Below are 25,432 nucleotides of genomic sequence, written 5' to 3'. Positions count from 1 at the left end.
ATAGGGTCTGGAGGGCCTGTTTCCTGGTGTGAATCCAAGGGTTGGCACCCTCAGAGATATGTCATAGGCAGAATTCTTGCCTTTCTATAATTAGGGGTAGAAATGAAATTGACCCTTGAGTACTATTAAAGGCCAAGTCTCAGCTTTATCGGTCTGATTTCAAAGACCACTTGCTACACATTCTTTTGTCTGGGGTTTTATGCAAGAGGTTATGTGGCTTATTCTGCCCGTCAAACCTCCCTTGAACCCTTGGGACTTGAACTTAGTTTTGTCTGTGTTACAAAAAACAGCCATTCCCTTAGTCCTTTTGACAAGGAAGTTGGTATTTTGGTTGCTATATCCTCAGCAAGGAGGGTTTCAGAATTGGCTGATCTTTCTTGTAAAGAGCCATATTTGATTTTTCATGAGGACAGAGTGGTGTTACGCCCTCATCCAGACTTTTTGCCAAAAGTGCTTTCAGATTTTCACCTAAACCAAGATATTGTCCTGCCATCGTTTTTTTTTCCAAAACTATGTTCCAGGGAAGAAAAGTCACTACATTGTCTTGATGTGGTGAGAGCAGTAAAAATCTATTTAAAGGCCACTGCTCAGTTTCATAAGACCAATTTTATTTTGCCAGAGGGTCCTAAGAAAGGACAGGCAGCGTTGAAATCCACTGTTGCTAAGTGGATTCGGCAAATTATAATTCAAACTTATGATTTAAGCGGTAAGATTCCCCCTTTTCAAGTTAAGGCACACTCTACCAGGGAGGTTAGCGCTTCTTGGGCAGTGCGTCGTTAGGCCTCCATGGCTCAGATCTGTAAGGCCGCAACTTGGTATTCAATGCATACATTCAAAAAATTTTATCAGCTGGATGTAAGGAGGTATGAGGATGTCGCCGTCGGGCGCAGTGTGCTGCAGGCAGCAGTATAGGTTCTCAAGTCTGGGGATACCCCCCCGGGTTGTGTCTCCCTCCCCTCAAGTAGCATTGCTATGGGACGTCCCATTAAGTAATTACTTAAGGCTCTGTGTCCCATGATGTATGATAAAGAAAATAGGATTTTTATAACTGCTTACCTGTAAAATCTTTTTCTTGGAGTACATCATGGGACACAGAGGTCCCTCCCCTCTTTTTTGGGATTTAGGTATATTGCTTTGCTAGAAAAACTGATGTGCTCCTGCAAGGAGGAGGGGTTATATAGGGATTGAACATCCTGGATTGGGTATACCAGTGTCCATCACCTGAAGGTGTCCTATAACCCATTAAGTATTTACTTAAGGCTCGGTGTCTCATGATGTACTCTAATGCCGCGTACACACGGTCGAACTGTTTGACGTACTTAGTCCGTTGAAACACATTTCAGCGGACAATCCGCTCGTGTGTGGGCTTCAGCGGACTTTTTCAGCTTGCAGTCCGGAGTACTAAGATTTTCGGTTTTTCCAAAAATCTGTCCGTCGTACTTTGGTTTCAGCGGACAATACGGTCGTCAGTATGCTAGTCCAATGGACTAAGAATGGCGCATGCCCAGAAAGGATTTACAGGGCTTTGCTGTGTCTTGGACTTCCTATTTCTAGTCCCGTCGTACGTGCTGTACGTCATCGCGCAAGCTTTCGTCGGACTGTTTGGGTATCCGTGTGTGGTCAAGTCCGTTCAGTGGAAAGTACGACGGATTGTCCGTCGGATTGTATGACGGACTAAGTACGTCAAACAGTTCGACCGTGTGTACGCGGCATTAGAAAAAGATTTTACAGGTAAGCTGTTATAAAAATCCTATCATTGAAAGTTTTACATAGGAATGAACAAACATCAGTACCAAAGTACTGTTATCACTGAAACAAGTAAGCAAAATGTAAGGTATGCATGGAATAGCCATTGGCATGAAGAAGCCCCCAGTAGTTCTAGATTGTAAGCTCAAAACGAGCAGGGCCCTCTGATCCCTCCTGTATTGATTTGTATTGTAAATGTACTGTCTGCCCTCATGTTGTGAAGCGATACGCAAACTGTTGGCGCTATATAAATCCTGTATAATAGTGGGAGGGCCGAAACATGTAGGCAATTGAAGGTGTCTATCCTCCTCTCCATGACATGCACCACTGTGTGCACCTCCTTTGCATATCTGTCATAGATTTCAGCAGGTTATTCCTACCAGACATATGAAACATACTGGACACTGACATTTTCAGCATCTCCTGTACCCAATAGCTCATTGTAGCTGGAAGACTCCTGATGGCACCTTTCTCACACTGCAGACAGAGCCAACCTAGGCTGCTTGGAGCCTGCACACAGCAGGGAGCCTAGAGATCTAATTACAGCCTGTATGCTCAGAGTGTGGAACACACACCGACAGATATCCCTGCTTGGACTGGAGCATAGATCACAGCTCATCCATATAACAAGGAGTGTGAATATTGTATTTGGTGACCACACACAGCCTGCATGTGTATAGTTTGTAACTTGTACAGAGAGAGGAGTTGGACCTGGATGTGGTGCGATCCATTGTATGGCATAGTGTTTCATATAGTATGTCAGTGATTTACTTCACAGCTAACCTGATCTCTCACAGCAGATCCATCCACTTATAGCCACAAAGGGATCTCTCCTTTCCAGTTTGGATCTAGCAGAGAAGACAGGGATTGCAGCTTGTGATATACCTGAAAAATGATTTTTGTTTTTTTGTTATCACAGACATGGATTAGTCTCATTCTTGCTGCACTTGTAATCATCACAGAGCTGTTTATAACAGAGATTGTCCTAGCTATTCATTTTGTGAAGCAGGTAGTTTAATATCTAGTGTTGGTGCAACCAGATCCAGACTCTCTCTCTTAACTATTTTCATCAGACTGTATATTTTTTTAGCCTGGTTAGGATTTTTCTGGGCCATCAGACCCTTTTTTGTGTCTTTGGGGGTTATCTTCAGTTGATGGAGCAGAGGACTGGGGTTTTTGAGGGAAATTTAAGGTGATAGGGTCCCTTTTTGAGACACTGGAGTGGGGGTGGGAGAGCTGCATGGGGGGAGGTGTCGGGGGATGTTTGTGGACTGGGGTCCCCTCATTGGGTTGCTGACTGATGGGTTTGTACTGTATTTGTATTTTTGATGTCCAATCATTTATATTTATATTTATACCACTATAGCAACCTTTGAGGTGCTCTATCCTTGTGTTTTTTCTTTTTATATATGTATGGCTTTTTGGATGCACTTCCCCTAATGAGTTGTGTGACACCAAGTGGGTATTTCCACTAGGGGCAGCATTCATTCATGAATCACCGCTATTTGACCCATGTCATCCTTCATTAACAGCTGGACTTTGATCTTCTGTAACTCAGGACATTTCAATTCACACCTCCCCAGGGGGTCTTGTCTGGTGCTTCTCTACCCCCCTACCTCACATTAGGAGACCATGCTAGAACATCCTGTTAGGATATGCATTCCCATTAATGACTCCTTGTCATGAACACCCTGCTGGTTCAACTTGCAAATTCCAACTTAGGCCAAATGGCTGTATCAACCAGGAAGTAAAACTCCAGACATATGATATTAAACCATGTTGCCTTCCAACATATCCCACTTTGTGCCTGAAGGGCACACATCGCCCTTCTTCAGAAATGGCTCCTATGAAACAGTCCATAACTGTCTTAACGTGTTGTGCTTCCCAGCATGCCCCTGAGTGACATACCAGAGCCCATGACACATTTTTGCCCTGTACTACCACACTCCCTACCAGCCTCTTAAAGTGGTGGCTAAAATCTTGAGCCACTTTAACCTGGGCATTATTGTTACTTTGAATGTTAAGGATGCCCTTAATTTCTCTCTGAGTAACAAAGCCTGCTTAGGCTTTATGTTTCAGCGCGTTTTACATGCCACATTTAGCAGTGTTTTTGCCGTGTTTGCATTTGGAAGCATTTTTCAAAATAGGCAAAAATGAAAGTCTTTAAATGAAACCCGGCTAAATACGAGTTACAGAATTTAGAAGAATTTGGCGCTTGAAATACCTCTAAACGAGGCCTCTGAACCAAATTTTTTTGCTTTCCAAAAAACACCTCTAAATTCAACTGCCTAGAAATGTCTGTAAACGACCCTGTGTACGTGTACTGATAAGATAACCTAGAGGAGAGTTCAGGAGCAGTTGAAAAAATTCCCAACTGCTCCTAAACGTCCATTTACCAGCATCAGTGTACATGAGATCTAACTGTCTGAAGCTATGGCTGAGAGTTTGTTCCTCAGGATTCCGATGTCCACTTCATTAATAACACCCATGCCAGCTCCTAATCCCCCCAATATAGTGTTTCAGTTACTCCTCAGAAATAAGCATCCTGAATGAACCTCATTCTGTGGCTGCACATCTCTGGGAGTAAGCCACTGGTACAATGACCGTACATTGACCACACTTGATTGTATATTCAGCACATATAGGGTAATAGGTTTCTATCAACCAATGTGAGACATTGAAATGCCGTTGTTTTTGTGTGTAGTCACTGGCATTACCTGTGCAAGGTTCCAACACCTCAGGTGAGACATCAACCAGGCGCATCTCCCCCATGCCCAGTTCTTGTGTCCCACATGTCCAGTATCGCCCCCACAAGGACATTTTCACCCAGTTGATGTGCCATCTGAAGCTCCCTAGTTTGGCCAACAGACACCTTACTATGCCCAAGTGTCAGCCTTCTGGGTGCATCAAATCAATTTGGTTATGCCAATGTATGCCACACACAAAAACATACTTCCCTTCTTTTTTTGCATTTTATTATTAGCCACCAAACCATACCTGCCAATGTGACCCCACTTTTTACATACAGAGCATTTGAGAGCTGGTCTCAGTGCATTGGCCCTTCTCTGGGCATATGGCGACGAAGACTCATATTGCTGCATAACATTACTACGATTTGGAATCAACAGACTTATCAGAAGTCTCCACTGTCACCATGTTACTATTCTTGAAAAGATCAGGCCCGTTTTCTATTTCAACTCCTGAATCAATTTCAAGATCAGTTACAGCACTTTTGTTTAACCGCTTGCCGACCAGCCGCCGTCATACTGCGGCAGGTTGGCACGTTCCTGCGGGCCATCTTGACTGTACGTCGGGCCTTTAAGTGGGGATAGCAGGCGATTGTGTGTCGGCTGCACTATGGGGGGAACTGATGCGCGTGGTCGGAGGTCGCAGGCATGAGAGCCAGAACTGGGATGTGTTTGTATGTTTAAAATTAAAACCGCAGAGCTGATCAGATACCAACAAAAGAGAGCTCTATTTGTGGGGAAAAAAAAGAATGTCAATTTTGTTTGAATGCAGTGTTGCACGACCGCACAATTGTCAGTTAGTGTCGCAGTGCCATAATGCAAAAATGGCCTGATCGGTAAGAAGGCAAATCTTCCGGGGTTGACGTGGTTACATTTATTACCCAATGGGATGCATTGACTAATGCCCTTATTTAATATGCTCTTAAAGAAAACCCATCTCTCCTCCGTGTTTTGTTCCTAAGATTTTATCCCAATGTATGCCTTCTAGCAAGTTTGTAGTTTAGGGAGGTTGGCTCTTTTGAAATTCAGTGTCTTTGTATTCCCCTTATGTTTCCTATTTGTGTGATTTATACTGAAGCCAATTGACCTGTGATTGCTGTTGCCTAAATTGTGGGACCTTCCCTACCTCTCCCCCCCCCCAAACCCCTCTGCACTTCCAGTCTCCTAGTGTACACAACCTTTTCAGCAGTGAATATAGGAACCCCTGCTAGACAGCCCACGGGTGTCCTTGCAGAAGGTGCATGGTCAGAGGGGACTTACCCCTTCTCTGCGTCCTTTTTTTTCTCTTTTGGTTTCCTCGTTTTACCTTTTGTCGCTCCCCTGGGGTCCATCATGACCTGATTAAGTTTATATTTCTGAATGTCAGGGACCGGAAAAATGGTGCAGACTCCTGTCTGACCTCAAGAAATGATGTACACAGGTGGCTTTCTTGCAATAAACCCTCTTTAGACATGACACAGCTCTGAACTCGCCAAATAAAGCCTGGAACTACCACTGTGCATCTCCCATGTCAAAATCCAAAGGAGCCAGTATAATAATAGCCAAGTCTATACCCTGGCCTTTAGAGATGTTTGTACAGATCCTCAGGGTCATTACATGCTCCTCAAAGCCAAGTTTATCACGGTGACCTTGGTCAGCGTCTATTTTCCTAATCCATATCGTCTCAAGTTATGTTCCTTAATGCCTACCAGTTTAGAATTCATGATGGTGTCCTTCTGTTGGATGGAGACTTTCATTTCCCTCTTTAAGCAATGCTGGATATGTTATGGGGCTCTTCCCACCTGTCATACTCTTGGCGCAAAAAACTGTAGTCAAAACTCACTCACTTTGGTAGACCCATGGAGATTGAGGCACCCGCAAAAGAGGAATTACTCTTCTCCCCGGTCCATGATATGTATTCCGGAAACTGATTTAGTACTACCCTAGCCTTGATTGGGGTCTTGCAATAGAAGGGTTTCACATTCTGGGGTTCTAAACAGCTTTCATAGGCATATAATTGAGGCGACTGCAATGCCCCACTCTCTTCAGGCTGGCTCCAATCAGGTTCTGTGGCTGGCTGCTGTCTATGATGCTTTTTTGTTTAGGCCTCGTCTATATCTGAACAACATCTAGCAATGCTCCCACATCGCGTTTTTGTGCTGAGTATTTGAGCTGCTTTTTTGAGGTGTGTTTTTGGAGCGGCACCATTCATTTTGAATGGGTCTCCTTCTCCAAAAATTCTGCCACTGACCCAGATGCGTTTTCCGTTGCTTTTTTTGCTTCCATTTTTGAGCGCGTTGTCGCCTGACAACCGTGGCACAATCGCACTGCCTTTGGGGTGCCATTAAGCAAAAACTGCTCTGGTCGGAGTCGCTGTACTAACAACCCCCCTGCCAGAATGCTCCGGTCAGCGCTCTCAGCCATTGGCAGCCAGTTGGCTGCTGGTTTTCCAGCATGCTCGTCTGACAGAAGCCGGCCATATGGCCGGCTTCTGTTGGACTGGCTGACATACACGTGGGCCGAATGTCCGACAGTTTTAATTGAACCGGCCAGTGTCTCCCGACATTCGGTCTGTGTGTACTGGGAAGGGCATTGGAGATGCCCTTGGGCAGAAGCACTGTCTGGAGGAGGGTAGTGTAAGATGACAACAATTTATGACCTAACTCCAGCTCCGTAGTTACAGAAATATTTATTTTTCCTTTTTTGGAGAAAGACTATAGCTAATTGTAAGCACCCCCCTTTTGATTTGACTTTAATCCCCAGCGTCCAATTTAGCACATATACACTACTCTGCAAAAGTTTTAGGCAGGTCTAAAAACATACATTTATTTTAACCATTACCAAAATGTTCAGTAAATAAACGGAAGAGAAATCCAAAATCTTCAAAACCGCATAATTATTTTTTTTTAGGTACATATGTACACAGTTTTTTAAAGAACTCTGCAGGTATTTTGTTCTAAACATCTTGGAGAAATAAAAACAGATCTGCTGTGGATGTAGGCTGCCTCAAATCCTTCTGTCTCATCATGTAATCCCAGACATCAGAGATGGTGTTGAGATTAGGGCTCTGTGGAGGCCAAATCATCACTTCCAGGACTCCTTATTTTTGATTACGCTGAAGATAGTTGTTGACATTGTCTGTATGTCTAGAGCCGGTTCACACAGGGGCGACTCAGGTCTGACTTCAAGTACCCCAAGTCACCTCAGGTCGCACAACATGTAGAAATCAATGTAAGTGAATGAGCGCTATCTTAATGCACACTACTGAAGTCGCTCCGACTTCAGAAAAGGTTCCTGTACTACTTCAATCCGACTTGTAGGTGACTGGTACCCATTGATTTGAATGGAGGTCGCCTCCAAGTCGGATCTCCGTCTATACGGAGGCGACTCTCAGAGAATTATCAGCTCTCAAAAGGAGTTCCCACCTGAGAGCTCATTCTCTGATTGGCCACGGCAAGCCGCCTGGCGACTTAAGGTAGTGTTGTAAGTCGTGTGCAAGTCACGTCCAAGTCGCGTCCAAGTTGCCTCCTAAAGTCGTGTTGCCCCTTTGTGAACCGAGCCTTAGGGTCGTTGTCCTGCTACAGAATACATTTGGAGCCAGTCACACGCCTCCCGGGTGACATAGCATGATGGATGGGTATCTGTCTGTATTTCTCAGCATTGAGAACACCATAGATCCTGACCAAATCTGTAACTTGGTTTGCAGAAATGCAGCCCCAAACTTGCAAGGAACTTCCACCATGCTTCGTTGTTGCCTGCAGACACTCATTATTGTACTATTCTTCAGCTCTTTGGCAAACAAATTGCCTCACGCTACAGCCAGATATTTCAAATTTTGACTTATCAGTCCAGAGTCCCCCACTCACTGCCAATGAGGGATTGGGGGGTGGATGGGGCAATACATTTGTAACATGTTTTATAAAGTGAACGTATCCTTTAAACTCTACACTCTAAGAACCTGTACATGTACAACACTGTATATGTGTTCAGTCTTCAACATGTGTGTGTTGAACCCTCAGTGCTTGTTACCTAAGTTTTGTGTGTTAACCCCTTATTGGTCTGTCCCCGCTATTGTGAGTTTATTCCTCAATGACCAGTCCCCAGCTTTTGAACATTAACTCATCAGCGCCCAGACCACAGCTTTTATGTGATTAGCCCATCAGCATCCAGCTATTGTGCATTAGTCCCTTAACACCTAGTCCCCAGCAATTGTACATTAACCACTATCCTAGCTAGTGTTCATTAACCCATCAGCACTCAGTCCTCAGTGCATGTGCTTTAACACCTCATTTTAAGTCTCTAATGCATGTAAGTACTGTATTTATGAAGCATTGGCATTGTTATCTGAGGACTGTTTTAAGACTGCAGAACCCACCCCCTCCTCTTTTCCCACCCACTTCAACTACAGTAGTCTTGTGGAGATCATTGGGAGAATCAACTGAGCACGACGAGATCATCATTCTTCTAAGACTTTAGAAGAAAATTCCTCTTCATTAGAGCAGTGTAGGCAGCAGAAGAGCTAAGTATTTACTGTTTTTACCCTTACGCTTTTTGCATGCAACCCAGAATCTTAGGAATCTGGAAGAAGATTTTGCAACTAATTGGGTTAATTGGCATCATGTCAGTAACATGATTGGGTATAGAAATGGCAACTTGGAGACTCAGAGTGTCTCAGAAGTAAAGATGGGCAGAGGTTCACCAATCTGTGAAAAGCTGCGCCTAAAAATTGTTAGACAATATCAGAATAATGTTCCTCTATATAAAATTGCAATGACTTTATATTGTCATTTACAGTACATAATCTCTGTGCGCAAGGGACAAGGCTGAAATGCAATATTGGATGCCCATGATCTTCAGGCCACAGCTAGCACTGCATTAAAAACAGGCTGATGGCCATCACTGCATGGGCTCAGGAATTCTTCTAAAAAACAGTTCACTGTGCCATCCAAAAATTCAAGTTAACGGTCTGTCATGCAAGAAGCCATATCTGAGCATGATCCATAAATGCAACTTTCTTCTCTGGACGAAAGCTTATTCTAAAATGGTTTGTTGCAAAGTGGAAACTTTGCTCTGTGGTTAGACTAATCGAAATTCCATATTTTATATGCCACCGCATCCTCTGGACTAAGGCCTTGTTCACACCATGTGTAGAAAGGTGAGTTTTTTTTCTGCATGCCTTCTGCAAGGACGCAAAGAAAACAAATTTTCTCTGTTTTCCCTGTTCACACTACAACACTAGTATCACACGCAGATTTTTTTTCTGTGCGTTGTGTATAAAACTCACTGAAACACGCATGAACACTGATGTAAACTCATGTCTCTGCAAGTAAAATCTGTACTTTTTTTAGCAGTTTTTTCTGCATGTATGGTGTGAACGAGGCCTAAAGAGGAAAGGGACATTCCAGCTTAATATCAGCTCTCGGATCAGCATCTTGCATCTCTGGTGGCAGGGGGTTGCATTAGGGCATATGGAATGGACAGCTTGCACATCTGGAAAGGCACCATCAATCCTGAAAGATACTGTATACAGGGCCGGTGCTACCACTAGGCAAACTAGGCAGCTGCCTAGGATGCCTAATTACTGGTGTTCCTACTCTCTTCTCTCTGCAGCAAGCAACTAAGTCTCAGCATCAGCAGGCAGGAGCACTGTCTGTGTCCCAACTCCTAAATGAATGGAAGCAAAGCAAACATTCATTGATGGGAACTGGTAGGCTGTATTTGATGGGAGTGTTGGTGAGGTTGCATTTGATGGGCGCTGGTGAGGCTGCATTTGATGGGCACTTCATCAAAAAGGTGGGATATACATGGGCATGGCAAAAGAGGTGGAGCCAAAGGGGGTGGGATCCAGATAACCTTGTTTTCAGGTAAGTTTGTTAAAAGTTGAGGTAATGCTACACCATGGTAAATGTCTAAACATTTTTTGAGACATGTTGCTGTCTTCAATTTAAAAATGTTTAACAATGTTTTAATTTTTTTCTTAAGTCTACATTTTCTCAGCTTAAAATTTGATATGTTTGTCTGTGCGTGTGTATATACAGACACACATAAAACAAGTAAAATTGTTGCATATAGGTAGTGATGGTTCCCCTCCCACATAACACTTTTTTCTTCTCTCCTTTGTAGCATCCATTTGTTTCACAGCCATTAAACCGCACGCTTGCTATTGAATTGCTGGATAAAGTGAATAATCCAGACCATTCTAGTTACCACGACTTTGATGATGATGATCCGGAGGTAAGAATAGTTTCAAACCACACAAATAACAAATTGCCAAACATCATATGCTTCTTGCAATGGATTGTGTAATTGTATTAGAAAATACAAAGAGTTGAATCGTGTACCTTTTTATAGTAGTTGGCTTATTAAGAGTACTGAAACATATTTTCATCACCTAAATATTGTAGTTAGATAATATTTACTACTTTATTTTTTTGTTTTATGTTTTCAATGATATTTATCATAGTTTTCAAAGCAATTTTTTATGCTGGTCGAGAGCTCTGTGAAAAAAGACATTTTCTTAAAGTGCACTTTGTATCCACAGTACTTGATCAATAGCGGTTTATTTAAAGGAGAATTCCAGCCTGAGCTCGTTTGGCTGGGCTTCTTCTAAGGGTCACAGAAGTGCAATTAGTTTTGCACTCCTGTGACCCGTTTTCAGCAGAGAGCGGACTTCAGATCTCTCTCTGCTGAAAATGGATCACTGAAGGGCAAAACATCACCAGGATCAGTCCAAGCACTGCGTCATCCTGACTTCTGAAGTCTGGATCTACCAGGTGCCTGGACTGATGGCGGTCTCAGCCTCTCAGTGAACCACTGAGATGACCACTCTCCACCCCTCCACAGCTCAGCTCTCCAAAGAGCATGGAGGAGCAGGAGAGCTGTTGATTGACAGGCAGCAGTGCTCAGGGAGGTGAGAGATCAGAGGTATCAGCGGTGTTCGGTGGCTCGGTTCTCAGTAAAGAGGCGACAGGGGACCCATGCTGCATCCACCTAGGTAAGTATGATGGGCCAATAAAAAAACAAAAACAAAAAAAAAAAAACATCTATTTGAAGTACAACAGTAACAGTGCCCAAGCATACTCTTTTATCTAAGAAAATGTCTTATGCTGCATTATCCACCAGTGTTGTACTTAACCCAATCCTCTCATTTCTTCCTGTCTATCGCTATCTCTCTGTGCATAACTGAAGGGAGTTTGCCGATCAGGTCAAGGCAGAGACATTTCTATGACTGAAATAATACCTAGGCATTTTTTGCATTTAAAATAGGTTGAATCTCGGATCAAGTTTAACCACTTCAATAGCGGGCACTTATACACCTTCCTGCCCAGACCAATTTTCAGCTTTCAGCGCTGTCGCACTTTGAATAACAATTGCGGTCATGCTACACTGTACCCAAACTAAGTTTTTATAATTTTGTACCCACAAATAGAGCTTTCTTTTGGTGGCATTTGATCGCCTCTGCAGTTTTTATTTTTTGCTAAACAAAAAAAGACCGACAATTAAAAAAAAAAAATGTTTGCTTTTGTTATGACATTTTGTAAATAAGTAGGTTTTCTCTTTCACTGATGGGCACAGATAAGGCAGCACTGATGGGCACTGATAAAGCGGCACCAATGAGTGGGCACTAAGGGCGCACTGACGATGGGCACTTGTATGCGACACTGGGCATTGTTAGGTGGCACTGGTGAGCACTCATGGGTGGCACAGGTGGGCACTGTAAGGCTGAAAAGATGGGTAATTATGGGTGGCACCGATAGGCTGCACTGATGGGCATTAATACGTGGCACTGATGGGCATCCCTGGTGGCATTGGCAGCTGTCTGGGGGGGGGCATACCTGGTGGTCCAATGTGGATGGGCATCCTGGTGGTCCTGAGCAGTATACTGGTGATCCTGGGCGGGATCCAAGGGGGGGCTGCACTGATAATCAGCACAGATCCCCTCCTGTCAGTAGAGCCGCTGGTCGGCTCTCCTCTACTCGCGTCTGTCAGATGCGAGTGAGGAAAAGCAGATCACCGGCTCGTCCTATTTACATCATGATCAGCCGTGATTTGACACAGCAGAGCATCTCCGTCAGAGACTCTTTACCTAGATCGGTGTTGCGGGGTGTCAGACTGACACTCCGCAACAACGATCTGCGCGCAGCGGCTTAATATCCTGAGGACGTCATATGACACCCAGTCAGGATGTTGAAACCACTTTGCCAACGTCATTCTGCTATATGGCGGGCGGTGGCAAGTGGTTAAAGTGGATGTAAACCCAATGTCATCCTTTCTAAACTACTGCCGGTACAGGGCGGCACAGTGGTGTAGTGGTTAGCACTCTCACCTAGCAGTAAAAAGGATCGTTGGTTTGAATCCCAACCACAACACTACCTGCCTGGAGTTTGCATGTTCTTCCTGTGCCTGTGCGTGGGTTTCCTCCGGGTACTCCGGTTTCCTCCCACACTCCAAAGACATGCAGGTAGGTTAATTGGCTTCTCTCCCAAATTGGCCCTAGTATACGAATGGGGACCTTGAATTGTGGGCTCCTTGAGGGTAGGGACCGATGTAAGTGTGCAGTGTACAGGGATAGGGACAATTGTAGACACGCAGGTTGAATTGGATGGACTAGTGTCTTTATTCAACCTTACTATGTAACTGCCATAGGGGTTATCTATAAGGATATACATGCCTACTGCATTTATCTTTACCTGTCAAATGTCTCCCCTCTGTCGGCTATTAGACCCGAAAAACTGCATATTTTGTGGGTGGGTCTGTTGTCTGGAGCTGAGTGGGTGGAGTCGTGATGTCAGTAGACTCCCCGCCCACCCCTACACTCCCCTTGTCAATATGCATATTCTCCTGTGTATTTGTTACACTGAACTTCTGCTATGATCACTAACATCCAGTGAAAAGACAGGAAAGTAACCACATGACTTGAGCATGCCAAATCATGCTAAGGTGGGGAACATCCAATTCTGGCAGAGCAGCAGAAGAAAGTGGGATGGAATTAAAAAAAGAATGCATGTCTCTTAGGCTAGTGCACGAGATATGTAAATCACCTGTCACAGCAAGAGGGAGGATTTGACAAAGTTTTTCCCTGTTTGTCAAGATTTATCTCACTGAATAATAAGAGGAATAACTTTGTGGCAAGACTAGGCTCAAATGATAGGAAATCTTATACTCTACATTATGACATAAAAAAAAAATTGGGTTTACATCCACTTTAAAGCTTGGCCATACACAATTAGATTTTTTTGTTTGTTTAGCCTGTGGGCTGAACAAAAAATGTATCAAATTCCTCCATCCATCTATATACAGTGACTTGAAAAAAGTATTCATACTACCCCTTGAAATAGTGACGTCAAAGTATACAGTATCTTTGGAGGTACATTGATATGCGGCAATTGGGCTAGGCAACATTTTTTGAGATGAAACCCCTTTCTTTAAGTATATATCAAAACAAAATTTCATATCCCTAGTATGTGCTTGCTGTACCTTGTACTTGAAAAAAGTATCCTGTTCTCTTTATATTGCTTTGTGTCAAATACCTGGTGTTCCTGCCAGTCCCTCTGCTTTCCTTTTCTTTTTTTTTTTAATTACCACACTAGGCATGATAGCTCAGTGTGTTCGGCTTTCTGGCTGTACTGAGAACTCGGCTTGCTTGCCTCCAATGATCAGACACGCAGTCACGCCCCTATCCCCCCCTCCCCTCCACTTAGCCATTCACTGGGAAGATCGTGTACTGCTGCTTCCCCCCCCCCCTTCTAATCTTAGATTATGTAAAAGGGTAAAAACAGTACTTTTTTATATATGTATACACTGTTTGCCTTTCATTTCTATTTTAAACTGAATGGGTTGTTTTACAAGGTCCAATTTGCTCCAACATGTTGATCATATCTATCCTTAACCACTTAACCACTAGGCGCCCATGCTATAGCCGAAAGAGGACTACAGTGCGGACGGCAATTGCCGGGAGGGCATCCCTGGATGTCCTCCTTTTTACTTCCGCAATGTGCGCTCCCACGAGCGCGCATCACGGAAAGTCTGTGCTGGCGGTGTCCCTTAGAAGAGGGACCTGAGAAGAGGATGATCCGGGCGGCTCTCTGCAAATCCACTGCACAGAGCAGGTAAGTATAAGTTATTTTTATAGAATTTTTTTTTTAAAACGAGACCTTACAATCACTTTTAACCTCATTTGCCACATAGTTTCTCAATTAAACAGTGCATTGAGGTCCACTTGTAAGTTGGTGACATTCTGTAAGGACGTAATTCCACTGCATAGCTTGGTGTCATTTGCAAAGACTGAAATGGTACTTTTAATCCCAGACCCTATCTCATATATAAATATATTAAAAAGTATGCAGCCTCGCCGTGCCCATGTTTGCAGCCTCGCCGTGCCAGTGTATGCAGCCTCGCCGTGCCAGTGTATGCAGCCTCACTGACCATGTATGCAACTTTGCTGTGCCCATGTATGCAGCCTTACCGTGCTCATGTATGCAGCCTCACTGCCCATCAAACTCACCATTGCCTGGCTGGATCGCACACAGCGGGCAACTCCGGCTGTGTGTGACAGAGCTGGGTCTGTGTTCGGCGGCGGTGCTGTAACGAGGTCCCGTCTTGTAGGCCATCTCGTGTGATAGTCTAGAATAGATGGAACACTGATTGTCTTAGTGATCCGCCTATCTCATGAGATGGCGGCCTAGGAGACGGGACCCTGTTACAGCGCCATGCTGCCAACGAACACAGACCCAGCTCCGTCACACACAATGCCCGCTGTGTGTGAAACACAAAAAAAGGAGGAGAGCGTTAGGGAAGGAGGGGAGCGCAGCCACTGATCAAAGCAGCCCCAGGGCAGATGGCCTACCGGGAAATTTCCTGGTATCCCAGTAGGCCAGTCCGGCCCTGACCGTGGTGCAGAAGACGTCAGTTTTCCTGCAAGGGCACAAAAAAAACAACCGTTCTCTCTACTCTTCTTCTCAATGTGCCCTGTTCAAACCACAACGTGACAATTTTTTTTTCTGTGCAGGAATGTGGAAAGTGTCATGTTTGCATTTTTCTGCACAGGAAAAAAAAATATTACTTCAATATTAGTGCCAATATAGAGCACATAACTGATGCGCGTTGAAAACTGATGACAACGTGCATAAAAACTGACTTCATCGCACATGAAAACTGATATGAAAGTGATGTCTCTGCAAGTTAAATCTGTGTGGTTTTACCATCAGTTTTCATGCAGGTATGGTGTGAAGAATGTTTAAATTTTTATGTTCAGTTCATACCAGATTTGTGTAGAAAATGGTGTTGATTTTTCAAAAGGCGGCCGACAAATCGGTATCGGTGTTATCTCTGAAAAAATTATCAGTTGACCCCTAACTTATATGGTTGACTTAGCCTGCTTATTGCAGGGCAACTCTGTGGTGATCCCACTTTTTAAAAAAACAAAACAAAACAAAAATAAACATGCCTATACTTACCTGTTCTGTGCAATGCAATGCAGCCCGATCCTCCTCATCTGTGGTCCCCCACCGGCGCTCCAGGCCCCCCCCTTTCATTGGGTGCCCCCACGGAAAGCCTCTTTCCATGGGGGCACCTGTGTGGGCTTGCTCCCAAGTCCCGTTTGCTGCGTCCATTGGCCCTGACCCCCACTCCCATGTCACAGCTTTTGAGTGACAGCAGCAGAAGCCAATGTGGCCCTTACCATCCTCCTTAACAGACTCATACAGAGCTGAATGGGGGGTTGTCTGGTGCCCCTTATCTGACACACAGATCCTTACGGGTGGCAAGAATACTCTTGCTTGGACCGTGTTTAGAATCAGACCTAAATATTTTAGACTTTGAGCTGCAAGGCTGACTTTTCGGTATTTATGATTCAACCTAAGCTTTTCAAATACCTCACTGTGTATATTATGTTCTGTTCTCGAGCCTGTACTGAGTGATCTTTGAGCAGGAGGTCGTCCAGATACCTGAGCACCAGGATCCCTTGAGCCCTTAAAAGACCCAGTACTGGTGCTAGGACCTTTGTGAACACCCGGGGGAGCTGTAGCAAGCCCAAAGGGTAGAGCCACAAACTGAAAATGACATTACTCTACTGCAAAACGTAGGAACCTCTGATGAGGCTGAAAGATAGGTTTGTGTAAGTACGCGTCCTTTATATCCATGGAGGCTAAAAAGTCTCCTCTCTGGAGTGAGGTTACTACTGAGCGGACAGACTCCATCTGAAAGGATTGTATCAATAGATACTTGTTCAGGGACCTTGGGTCCAAAATGGGCCTTGTGTACCCTTTTGGTTTCTGAACCGTAAATACGTTTGAGTAAAACGCTGTGCCCCTTTCGGATACCGGAACCTCTACAATCGCTCCTTGATGCACTAGATGATGTAGTGCCTGAAGCACTACGTTTCTTTTTGGAGGATCCAAGGAAACGCTGGATCTTAGATACCTCTGAGGGGGCACTTCTATAACTCCAGCTTGTAACCGCGTGATATAATTGAGGTGGCTCACTCTCCCGGTGCAGGAGACTTAATTTTCTGAGTAAGCCCAACTTCCCATCAACTTCCTGGCGCTCAGGGCAGTTGCATTGCCCCTTCATCGCAAGACCCCTCAGTTACAGGGTCACCCAAGAGAAATTCAGCCAGACAGTGCCATGGCCATAACCTACATCAACCATTAAGGAGACACCAGAAGTTGCATTGCTTAAAAGAAGGCTGACTTGATCTTCTCTTGATTGGAACATCATTTTCTCAGCCATCCACATCCTAAACATGAAAAAGTGGGGATGGATTTTCTCAGTGTTTAGGATCTCTATCTGGGGGAATGGGCTGTCTATCCGGGTACATGTTTGAAGCCCTTTGCCATAGGTTGGGGACACTAGACGTGTTTTTGGTATCCAGTTTCAGCAAGAAGCTGGACAGGTTTACCAGCAGACGCTCAGACCTTTTGCATTGGTGACTCTGCGGGATCAGTTCCATCTGATCTGTGTAGTTCCAAACACCCAGTTCCTCCCCCATATGCTTTGATTGGGGTTTGAGATGGAGGGCATTTGGGGATTTTCATTGCACCAAATTAGCCCGGGAGGATGTAGTATTCAGACATACTCAAACTATCCGTGGGCCCTTCCAGGTCAACCAAACCTTTTGGTTCATGGATTTGGCCACCATCTTGCTTCTTGGTCATTGTCTTTGATGGCTTGGCTGTTGACGTCCAGGTCCTGAGGGGAAGAGGCTCATCAAATTCAGTTATCCCTACCCTCTTGAAGGGTACATGGATGACGTCTCGAAATTGGACTCTCATTCCTTGGTTAAGGCTTTTATACAGGGCATCCCACACATTTTGCTTTTAAGGATATTTGTTTTTTTGACCTTACTTGCAAGGTGGCCTTTTTCTTTGCTATGACCTGAATTATCTGCATTGTCTTTATCCTGTAGCCTTGCCTACACAGATTGTCCTGAGGCCAAAGCCTCTTTTCTCCCTAAGATGGTTTTCTCCATTGACCCCAATCGGGTCATTGTCCTTACTTTCTCATGTTCTGCTTTAAAAAAAAAAAAATCCCTCCAATGTTGTGATGTGTGTGCTGTGAGAGGTACCTCTTAGCTACAGCTTCTTTTAGGCAATCATACTCCCTCTTTGTGCTTCCTGAGGGGGATATTCCTGATTCTCGCTCCACTGTTTTGTTTTAGACAAGTCATAATTTAAACCTGTGGTCTAAAGGACAGGGTTTCTCCCTTCTCTGTTAAAGCAGAACTTTTCCCATAACTTAATAAAGTTTTTTTTTTTTTTAGCAAGGAACATACACTACACGTTAATAATTTTGCAATCAAGATTAGTGTGTGCTTGTAAATTGCCTCCAGCATTTCTTCAGTTTCTTGCTGTAGGCTGTCATTTTGCTGATGTCCAGAACCCCTAAGCAGAAGGAAATCGTTGTCTGTCAGCAGATTGGCACCTAATGACTCTGATTTTTGACACAATGCAGAAAATGTAGAGCAACTGAGCATGTGCAAAGCAGGGTGAGACATGTATATTTGGAATTTTAAACAGTATAGACACTTATTTTTAGTGTTTTACATAGCTATACCTGCAGAAGGGGCCAGCCTGAAGTGATCTAGCAGGACTTAATTTTCTGACTAAAGTTCCACTTTAATGGACATTCTGTCAGATCCTTTAGTGCTTCATGGGCATTTCAGCATCAGGCATCTGTTTCTCACTGTCTTCTGTTGACACGTTAAGTTTTACCAGGTGGATGTCCAGGCCTCCTCTAAATGGCAGTTTTGGGTTTAAGGCACCTTTTTGCTTCATCAATTCAGTCATGTTTTTAAAAGTAGAAAAAAAAAAAAAAAATGTTTACAAACAAAAGAACCAACAGTAGTACAAGAGTGCAATAATGATCAAGAACAAATGGGCAAAAAACACATGGGATGAAGGGAAAAGTGGTTCCCAAGGAATATAACCCTGAACATTAAATTCAGCAACCATTTGATCTGGAAAAAAAATAACCCTTCTCCCGTTATATAGGGGACCACCCTTCTGTAAATGTGCATATCAAGCAATATTAACAATCTCCATTAGCTAGGGCAGTCAAAGGAAGAAGAGAGAAAAGGAAAAGACGAGACAGAACAGGTCCAGACCGAGGTCAGCAGAAGCACTTCAGTCTTCACAACCAGAGAAAAAAACAAAAGGAAAAAAGTAATATATTAATGTGCAATGGTCACATGCATATAGCTAGCCCACAGTTGCCAAGGTTTTTTTTAACTGTTTAAAATGCTAACAATGTTTTCATGCAACATAATGCAGGTGACTTTTCTCTTATGGCTCAGGGAGGGGGCTGGGTTCATGCTTGGCTTTCAATAGTTGGACTGCTGCTCCTAAAGTAGTAAATATCCTACTAAACAAATACTATACAGAAAATGAGTGTGCTGTCCCCAAATAAATTCCTTTATGATATAAGAATCATATATACAAAGTATGCAAAAATAAAAATCAATCCTTTACCTATTGCGGTGTCAATCAACAATATAAAATATATATAATCTGTGATGCTGAACAACTCAATGAAAAGGATGACTCTAATAAAGTGCAAGGTGCCATATACTAATGAATAAAAAAGATCACTATTAAAGTGATGTGTAAAATCAGAATGTGACAATCTCCATGATTAAACTGATCTATATATACAGTATTTATCGGCGTATAGCACGCGCCGGCGTATAACACGCACCCCAAGTTTAGGAGGGAATTTTGTGTAAAAAACTTTTAGGAGGGAAATTTAAGGAAAAAAAACTTACATTTAAATGCCCATCAATGCAGCCTTATCAGTGTCCATCTGAAGCCTCGTCAGCGTCATTTGCAGCCTTGTCATGCAGCCTGTCCTCATTGCAGCTTTGTCATGCAGCCTTGTCATGCAGCCTGTCCGCATTGCAGCCTTGTCATGCAGCCTGTCCGCATTGCAGCCTTGTCATGCAGCCTGTCCGCATTGCAGCCTTGTCATGCAGCCTGTCCGCATTGCAGCGTTGTCATGCAGCCTGTCCACATTGCAGCGTTGTCATGCAGCCTGTTGTCATGCAGCCTGTTGTCATGCAGCCTGTTGTCATGCAGCCTGTTGTCATGCAGCCTGTTGTCATGCAGCCTGTTGTCATGCAGCCTGTTGTCATGCAGCCTGTTGTCATGCAGCCTGTCCTCATTGCAGCCTGTCCTCATTGCAGCCTGTCCCTGTCCTCATTGTAGCCTGTCCCTGTCCTCATTGCAGCCTGTCCCTGTCCTCATTGCAGCCTGTCCCTGTCCTCATTGCAGCCTGTCCCTGTCCTCATTACAGCCTGTCCGTCTTAGTGCATTGAGCGCTTATGTTTTTAAAAATTGTGCCACCGAGATGTCCCGTGTATCTCGGCGGCACCCGGAATTTCTTGGCGGCTTTCGGACACTCTCGGAACTTCTCGGCGGCCTTCGGCCGCTCTCCGAACTTCTCGGCGGCTTTTGGAACTTCTCGGCGGCTTTCGGCTGCTCTCGGACCTCGGCAGCTTTCGGCTGAGAGTGGCCGAAAGCCGCCGAGAAGTTCCAAGAGCGGCCTAAAGCCGCAAGAAGCCGCCCAGAGCCCAAAAAATTGTGCTGAAATCGCGGAGTATTGGCGTATAACACGCACCCGCGATTTTCCCCTGATTTTAAGGGGAAAAAAGTGCGTGTTATATGCCGATAAATACGGTAATCACAATATCATAATCTATACACTGCCTTTCAAAAGTATTCACTTTTTACCTGTTTTGTTACATTACAGCCTTTAGTTCAATGTTTTTTTAATCTGAATTATATTTGATGGATCAGAACATAATAGTCTAAGTTGGTGAAGTAAAATTTGAAAAATGTATTGCACGGGATCAGAGGGGTGAACAGCCGGCTCAGAGAGTCCAGTAAAAATAAAAATGGCTTTATTCCGCAAACTGGCAAAAACAAACAGAAGACACGAAAGGCTGTCTTGTCATACAGTTGTGCACACAGGTAAAGCTCACAGTTCCACAGCATACAGGCTTACAGGCAATAGTTCATGGCTCTAATCAGAGCTACAGTCTTTTGTGGTTAAGCTCAACCAGCAAGCACACAATCCAGCAGTGGAACTTTTCACACAGCATGCTGCTGTGTCTCTCTCTCTCCTATTCAAACATCTCTTGTCTGACACTTTCAGCCCAGCTCACAATAAGCAAGTCTGAAGGGGAAGTACCTGCCCTCTTTGATTAACCCCTTCTTCGATTGCCCCAGCCTGACCCTCTACCATATATATATAAAACAGTTTTTAAGAAATACAAAACTGCTAATTGTCATGTGCATATGTATTCGCCCCTTGTTATGAAGCCCATAAAAAGCTCTGGTGCAACCAATTACCTTCAGAAGTCACATAATTCGTGAAATGATGTCTACCTGTGTGCAATCGAAGTGTCACACGATCTGTCATTACTTATACACAACCTTTTGAATGGCCCCAGAGGCTGCAACACCTAAGCAAGAGGCACCGCTAACCAAACACGGCCATGAAGACCAAGGAACTCTCCAAACAAGTAAGGGACAATGTTGAGAAGTACAAGTCAGGGTTAGATTATAAAAAATATCCAAATCTTTGATGATCCATCATAACCAAATGGAAAGAACATGGCACAACAGGAAACCTGCCAATCAGAGAGGCTGCACAGAGACCTAAAGTAACCCTGGAGGAGCTGCAGAGTTTCAGAGAAGAGACTGGAGTATCTATGCATAGGATGACAATAAGCCGTACGCTCCATAGAGTTGGACTTTATGGCAGAGTGGCTAGAAGAAAAAAAGGAAAAAACAAATGGCCTGTTTTAAATTTTCGAAAAGGCATGTGGAAGACTCCCAAAATGTATGGAGGAAGGTGTTCTGGTCTGATGAGACTAAAATTTAACTTTTTGGCTATCAAAGAAAACGCTGTGTCTGGCGCAAACCCATCACATCACTCGAACACCATCCCCACAGTGAAACATGCTGGTGGCAGCATTATGCTGTGCAGATGTTTTTCAGCAGTCGGGACTGGGAAACTGGTCAGAGTTGAGGGAAAAATGAATGGTGCTAAATACAGGGATGTTCTTGAGCAAAACCTGTACAAATCTGTGTGTGATTTGAGGCTAGAATGGAGGTTCACCTTCCAACAGGACAATGACCCCAAACACACTGCTAAAGCAACACTTGAGTGGTTTAAGGGGAAACATGTAAATGTTTTGGAATGGCCTAGTCAAAGCCCAGACCCTAATTTAATATAAAATCTGTGGTCAGACTTAAAGATTGCTGTTCACAAGCGCAGACCATCCAACTTGAAGGAGCTGGAGCAGTTTTGCAAGGAGGAATGGGCAAAAATCCTAGTGGTAAGATGTGCCAAGCTCATAGAGACTTCTCCAAAGCGACTTGGAGCTTTGATAGCCGCAAAAGGTGGCTCTACAAAGTATTGACTTTAGGGTGAATAGTTATGTACATTGACTTTTTCTGTTAAAAAAAAACAAACTCTTCAAAGTTGTGGGCATGTTCTATAAATTAAATGATGCAAATCCTCAAACAATCCATGTTAATTCCAGGTTGTGAGGCAACAAAACATGAAAAATGCCAAGGGGGTGAATACTTTTGCAAGGCACTGTGTGTGTGTGTATATATATATGCATGTATATATATATATATATATATATATATATATATATATATATATATATATATATGTATTAAAATCAAACTACGAAAATTTATACAAAGTCCACAGTCCCTTTACATGCAAAAAAGAAGAGAAGAAAAAAGGGCCCCATGCTGGATATTGCAGTGTATGTTAAAAAAAAGTTCACTACTCTTCCACCTCTGTGCTCATATGAAAAAACAAGCTGCTTATCAGAACCACTGATCCCTAGGGGATCAAAAGCGCTCTATGGTATACTCTCCAAGGCAGCCACAGCTCACTCCCGACAAATTCCAAACAGCTCAGGCAAATGCAACCATTCTGCTCCGATTGGTATAGGTCAGCCGTCATTAAACGGCGGCCCGCGGTCCGAGTCCGCCATGCCGCCAGTGTAGTAAGCGACAGCAATCACTGGTTTGCTGGGACCGCGGGTTTCCCCAGCAACCAGTGACGCTGCGCGCATGCGCCCGCCCCCTGCTTCTGGCTGCGTCTCTCAGAGCTGAAGAGACACTCACGGGCAGTAGGGGTGTGACGTCACGTGCGCGCCCCACCCCCCTGCTGCCCGTGGTTCCCGATTCCCGGGTCCTGGATCTCATTGCAAGGCAGCTTCAGTTGTGCCCACCCTCCTGCAGTTAAGGTATGTGGGCACATTAGAGATCTATTAGTGATCAGTGTTGTGTACACTGTTGGGCATATTTTAAGGGGCACACTGGTATATTTTTAATATGCACAATGCTGGGCTTTTTTTTTGTAAGGGGCACACTGATGGGAAAATGTTATGTTAACCACTTTCAGACCGGACCGTTTTGCTGGTCAATGACCAGAGGTCTTTTTACAATTTGGCACTGCGCTGCTTTAACTAGTAATTGCGCGGTCATGCAATGTTGTACCCAAACAAAATTTGCGTCCTTTTCTTCCCACAAATAGAGCTTTCTTTTGATGGTATTTGATTGCCTCTGCGATTTTTATTTTTTGCGATATAAACGTAAAAAGACCGCAAATTTTGAAAAAAAATATTTTCTACTTTTTGTTATTAGAAAAATCCAATAAACTCAATTTTAGTCATACATTTAGGCCAAAATGTATTCAGCCTGTCTTTGGTAAAAAAAAGTCAATAACTGTATATTTATTGGTTTGCGCAAAAGTTGTCACATCTACAAACTAAGGTACGTTTTCTGGAATTTACGCAGCTTTTAGTTTACGACTGCCTATCTCATTTCTTGAGGTGCTAAAATGGCAGGGCAGTACAAAACCCCCCCAAATGACCCCATTTTGGAAAGTAGACCCCCTAAGGAAATTGATAAGTGGCATGTTGAGCCCATTGAATATTTAATTTTTTTGCCTCAAGCGATTGAATAATGACAAAAAAATATATATTTTTTTTTTTATTACACAAAGTTGTCACTAAATGATATATTGCTCACACATGCTATGGGCATATGTAAAATGACACCCCAAAATAAATTTTGCTGCTTCTCCTGAGTACGGGGATACCACATGTGTGGGATTTTTTGGGAGCCTAGCCGCGTACGGGGCCCCGAAAGCCAAGAACCGCCTTCAGGTTTTCTAAGGGCGTAAATATTTGACTTCACTCCTCACTACCTATTACAGTTTTGAAGGCCATAAAATGCCAAGATGGCACAAAACCCCCACAAATGACCCCATTTTAGAAAGTAGACACCCCAAGCTATTTGCTGAGAGGCATGTTGAGTCCATGGAATATTTTATATTTTGCCACAAGTTGCGGGAAAATTACAAACTTTTTTTTTTTTTTTTCACAAAGTTGTCACTAAATGATATATTGCTCACGCATGCCATGGGCATATGTGAAATGACGCCCCAAAATAAATTCTGCTGCTTCTCCTGAGTACGGGGATACCACATATGTGGGACTTTTTGGGAGCCTAGCTGCGTACGGGGCCCTGAAAACCAAGCACCGCCTTCAGGCTTTCTAAGGGCGTTACAGTTTTGAAGGCCATAAAATGCCAAGATGGCACAAACCCCCCCAAATGACCCCATTTTGGAAAGTAGACACCCCTAAATTTAGGGGTACACTAGTGAGACTAGGTAATAAATGGCGGGTGCCCTGAAACTATAAAAAAAATAACTAACCAACCAGCGTCACCTGTAACAGTTATATGGTGATCACTGGTGAAAGGGTTAACTAGGGGGCCATCAGGGGGCTTTATGCGGTAGTATATGGGGGTCCCTGGCGCTATAAAAAGCTGCGGCGAACCTAAATACCTACCTGCCTAACTAGCGTCACCTGTGACACTAATACAGCGATCAGAAAAATGATCGCGTATTAGGCTGGGTTCACACTGGAGCGATGCGGGAACGCCACGAATCCGCGGCGGGTTCCCGCATCGCATGCCTCCCGGCGGCAGTTCACACTGCCCTATGCGAACTGCTGGGAGTGTCAGTGAAATGTTAATGACACCCCCAGATCAGTTCGCATATCGCAGTGCGATCTGCAAACTCGGATCGCATGGTGTGAACACCCATGCGATCCAATTCTGCTGCGGACCAAAAAAAGGGTCCCGTGCGAATTTGCGGCGGGTGTGGCGGGTGCGGCGCGAATTCAGCCATACTATCTGTATGGCTGAACTCGAATCGCACAGAGATCGGATGTGATTTGCACTGCAGTGCTGTGCGAATCACATTCGTTCTCATAAACCGCTGCAATGTGAACCCAGCCTTAGTGACACTGGCGACGGGGGGTGATCACGGGGTTAAACCTTTATTGGGGGGGTTAGGGGGGTACATTAGAACTAAAGGGGGCTAACCCTAACTGCCCTAACAGTTATAACAGTCACAAATGACACCAA

At 44.1% G+C, this 25,432-nt stretch overlaps 1 protein-coding gene across 4 annotated transcripts in view; it reads left to right on the top strand.

Annotated features, from left to right (window-relative positions):
- Nucleotides 1-25,432, top strand: part of MAP4K3 (mitogen-activated protein kinase kinase kinase kinase 3) — a 783,526-nt gene that overhangs the window by 299,312 nt on the left and 458,782 nt on the right. For all 4 annotated transcript variants that reach the window (XM_077486491.1, XM_077486490.1, XM_077486493.1 and 1 more), the window contains exon 12: nt 10,596-10,706. In XM_077486491.1, coding sequence (XP_077342617.1) covers nt 10,596-10,706 — 111 coding nt within the window. The remainder of the gene's footprint in view (nt 1-10,595; nt 10,707-25,432) is intronic.

The sequence above is a fragment of the Lithobates pipiens genome, unplaced genomic scaffold (genome assembly GCF_037356315.1).
Source record: "Lithobates pipiens isolate NorthernLeopardFrog02 unplaced genomic scaffold, aLitPip1_a1.2 Scaffold_18, whole genome shotgun sequence".
Lineage (NCBI taxonomy): Eukaryota > Metazoa > Chordata > Amphibia > Anura > Ranidae > Lithobates > Lithobates pipiens.
Note: the sequence above shows the minus strand (reverse complement) of the source record. Positions and strands in the feature narration are given on the sequence as shown.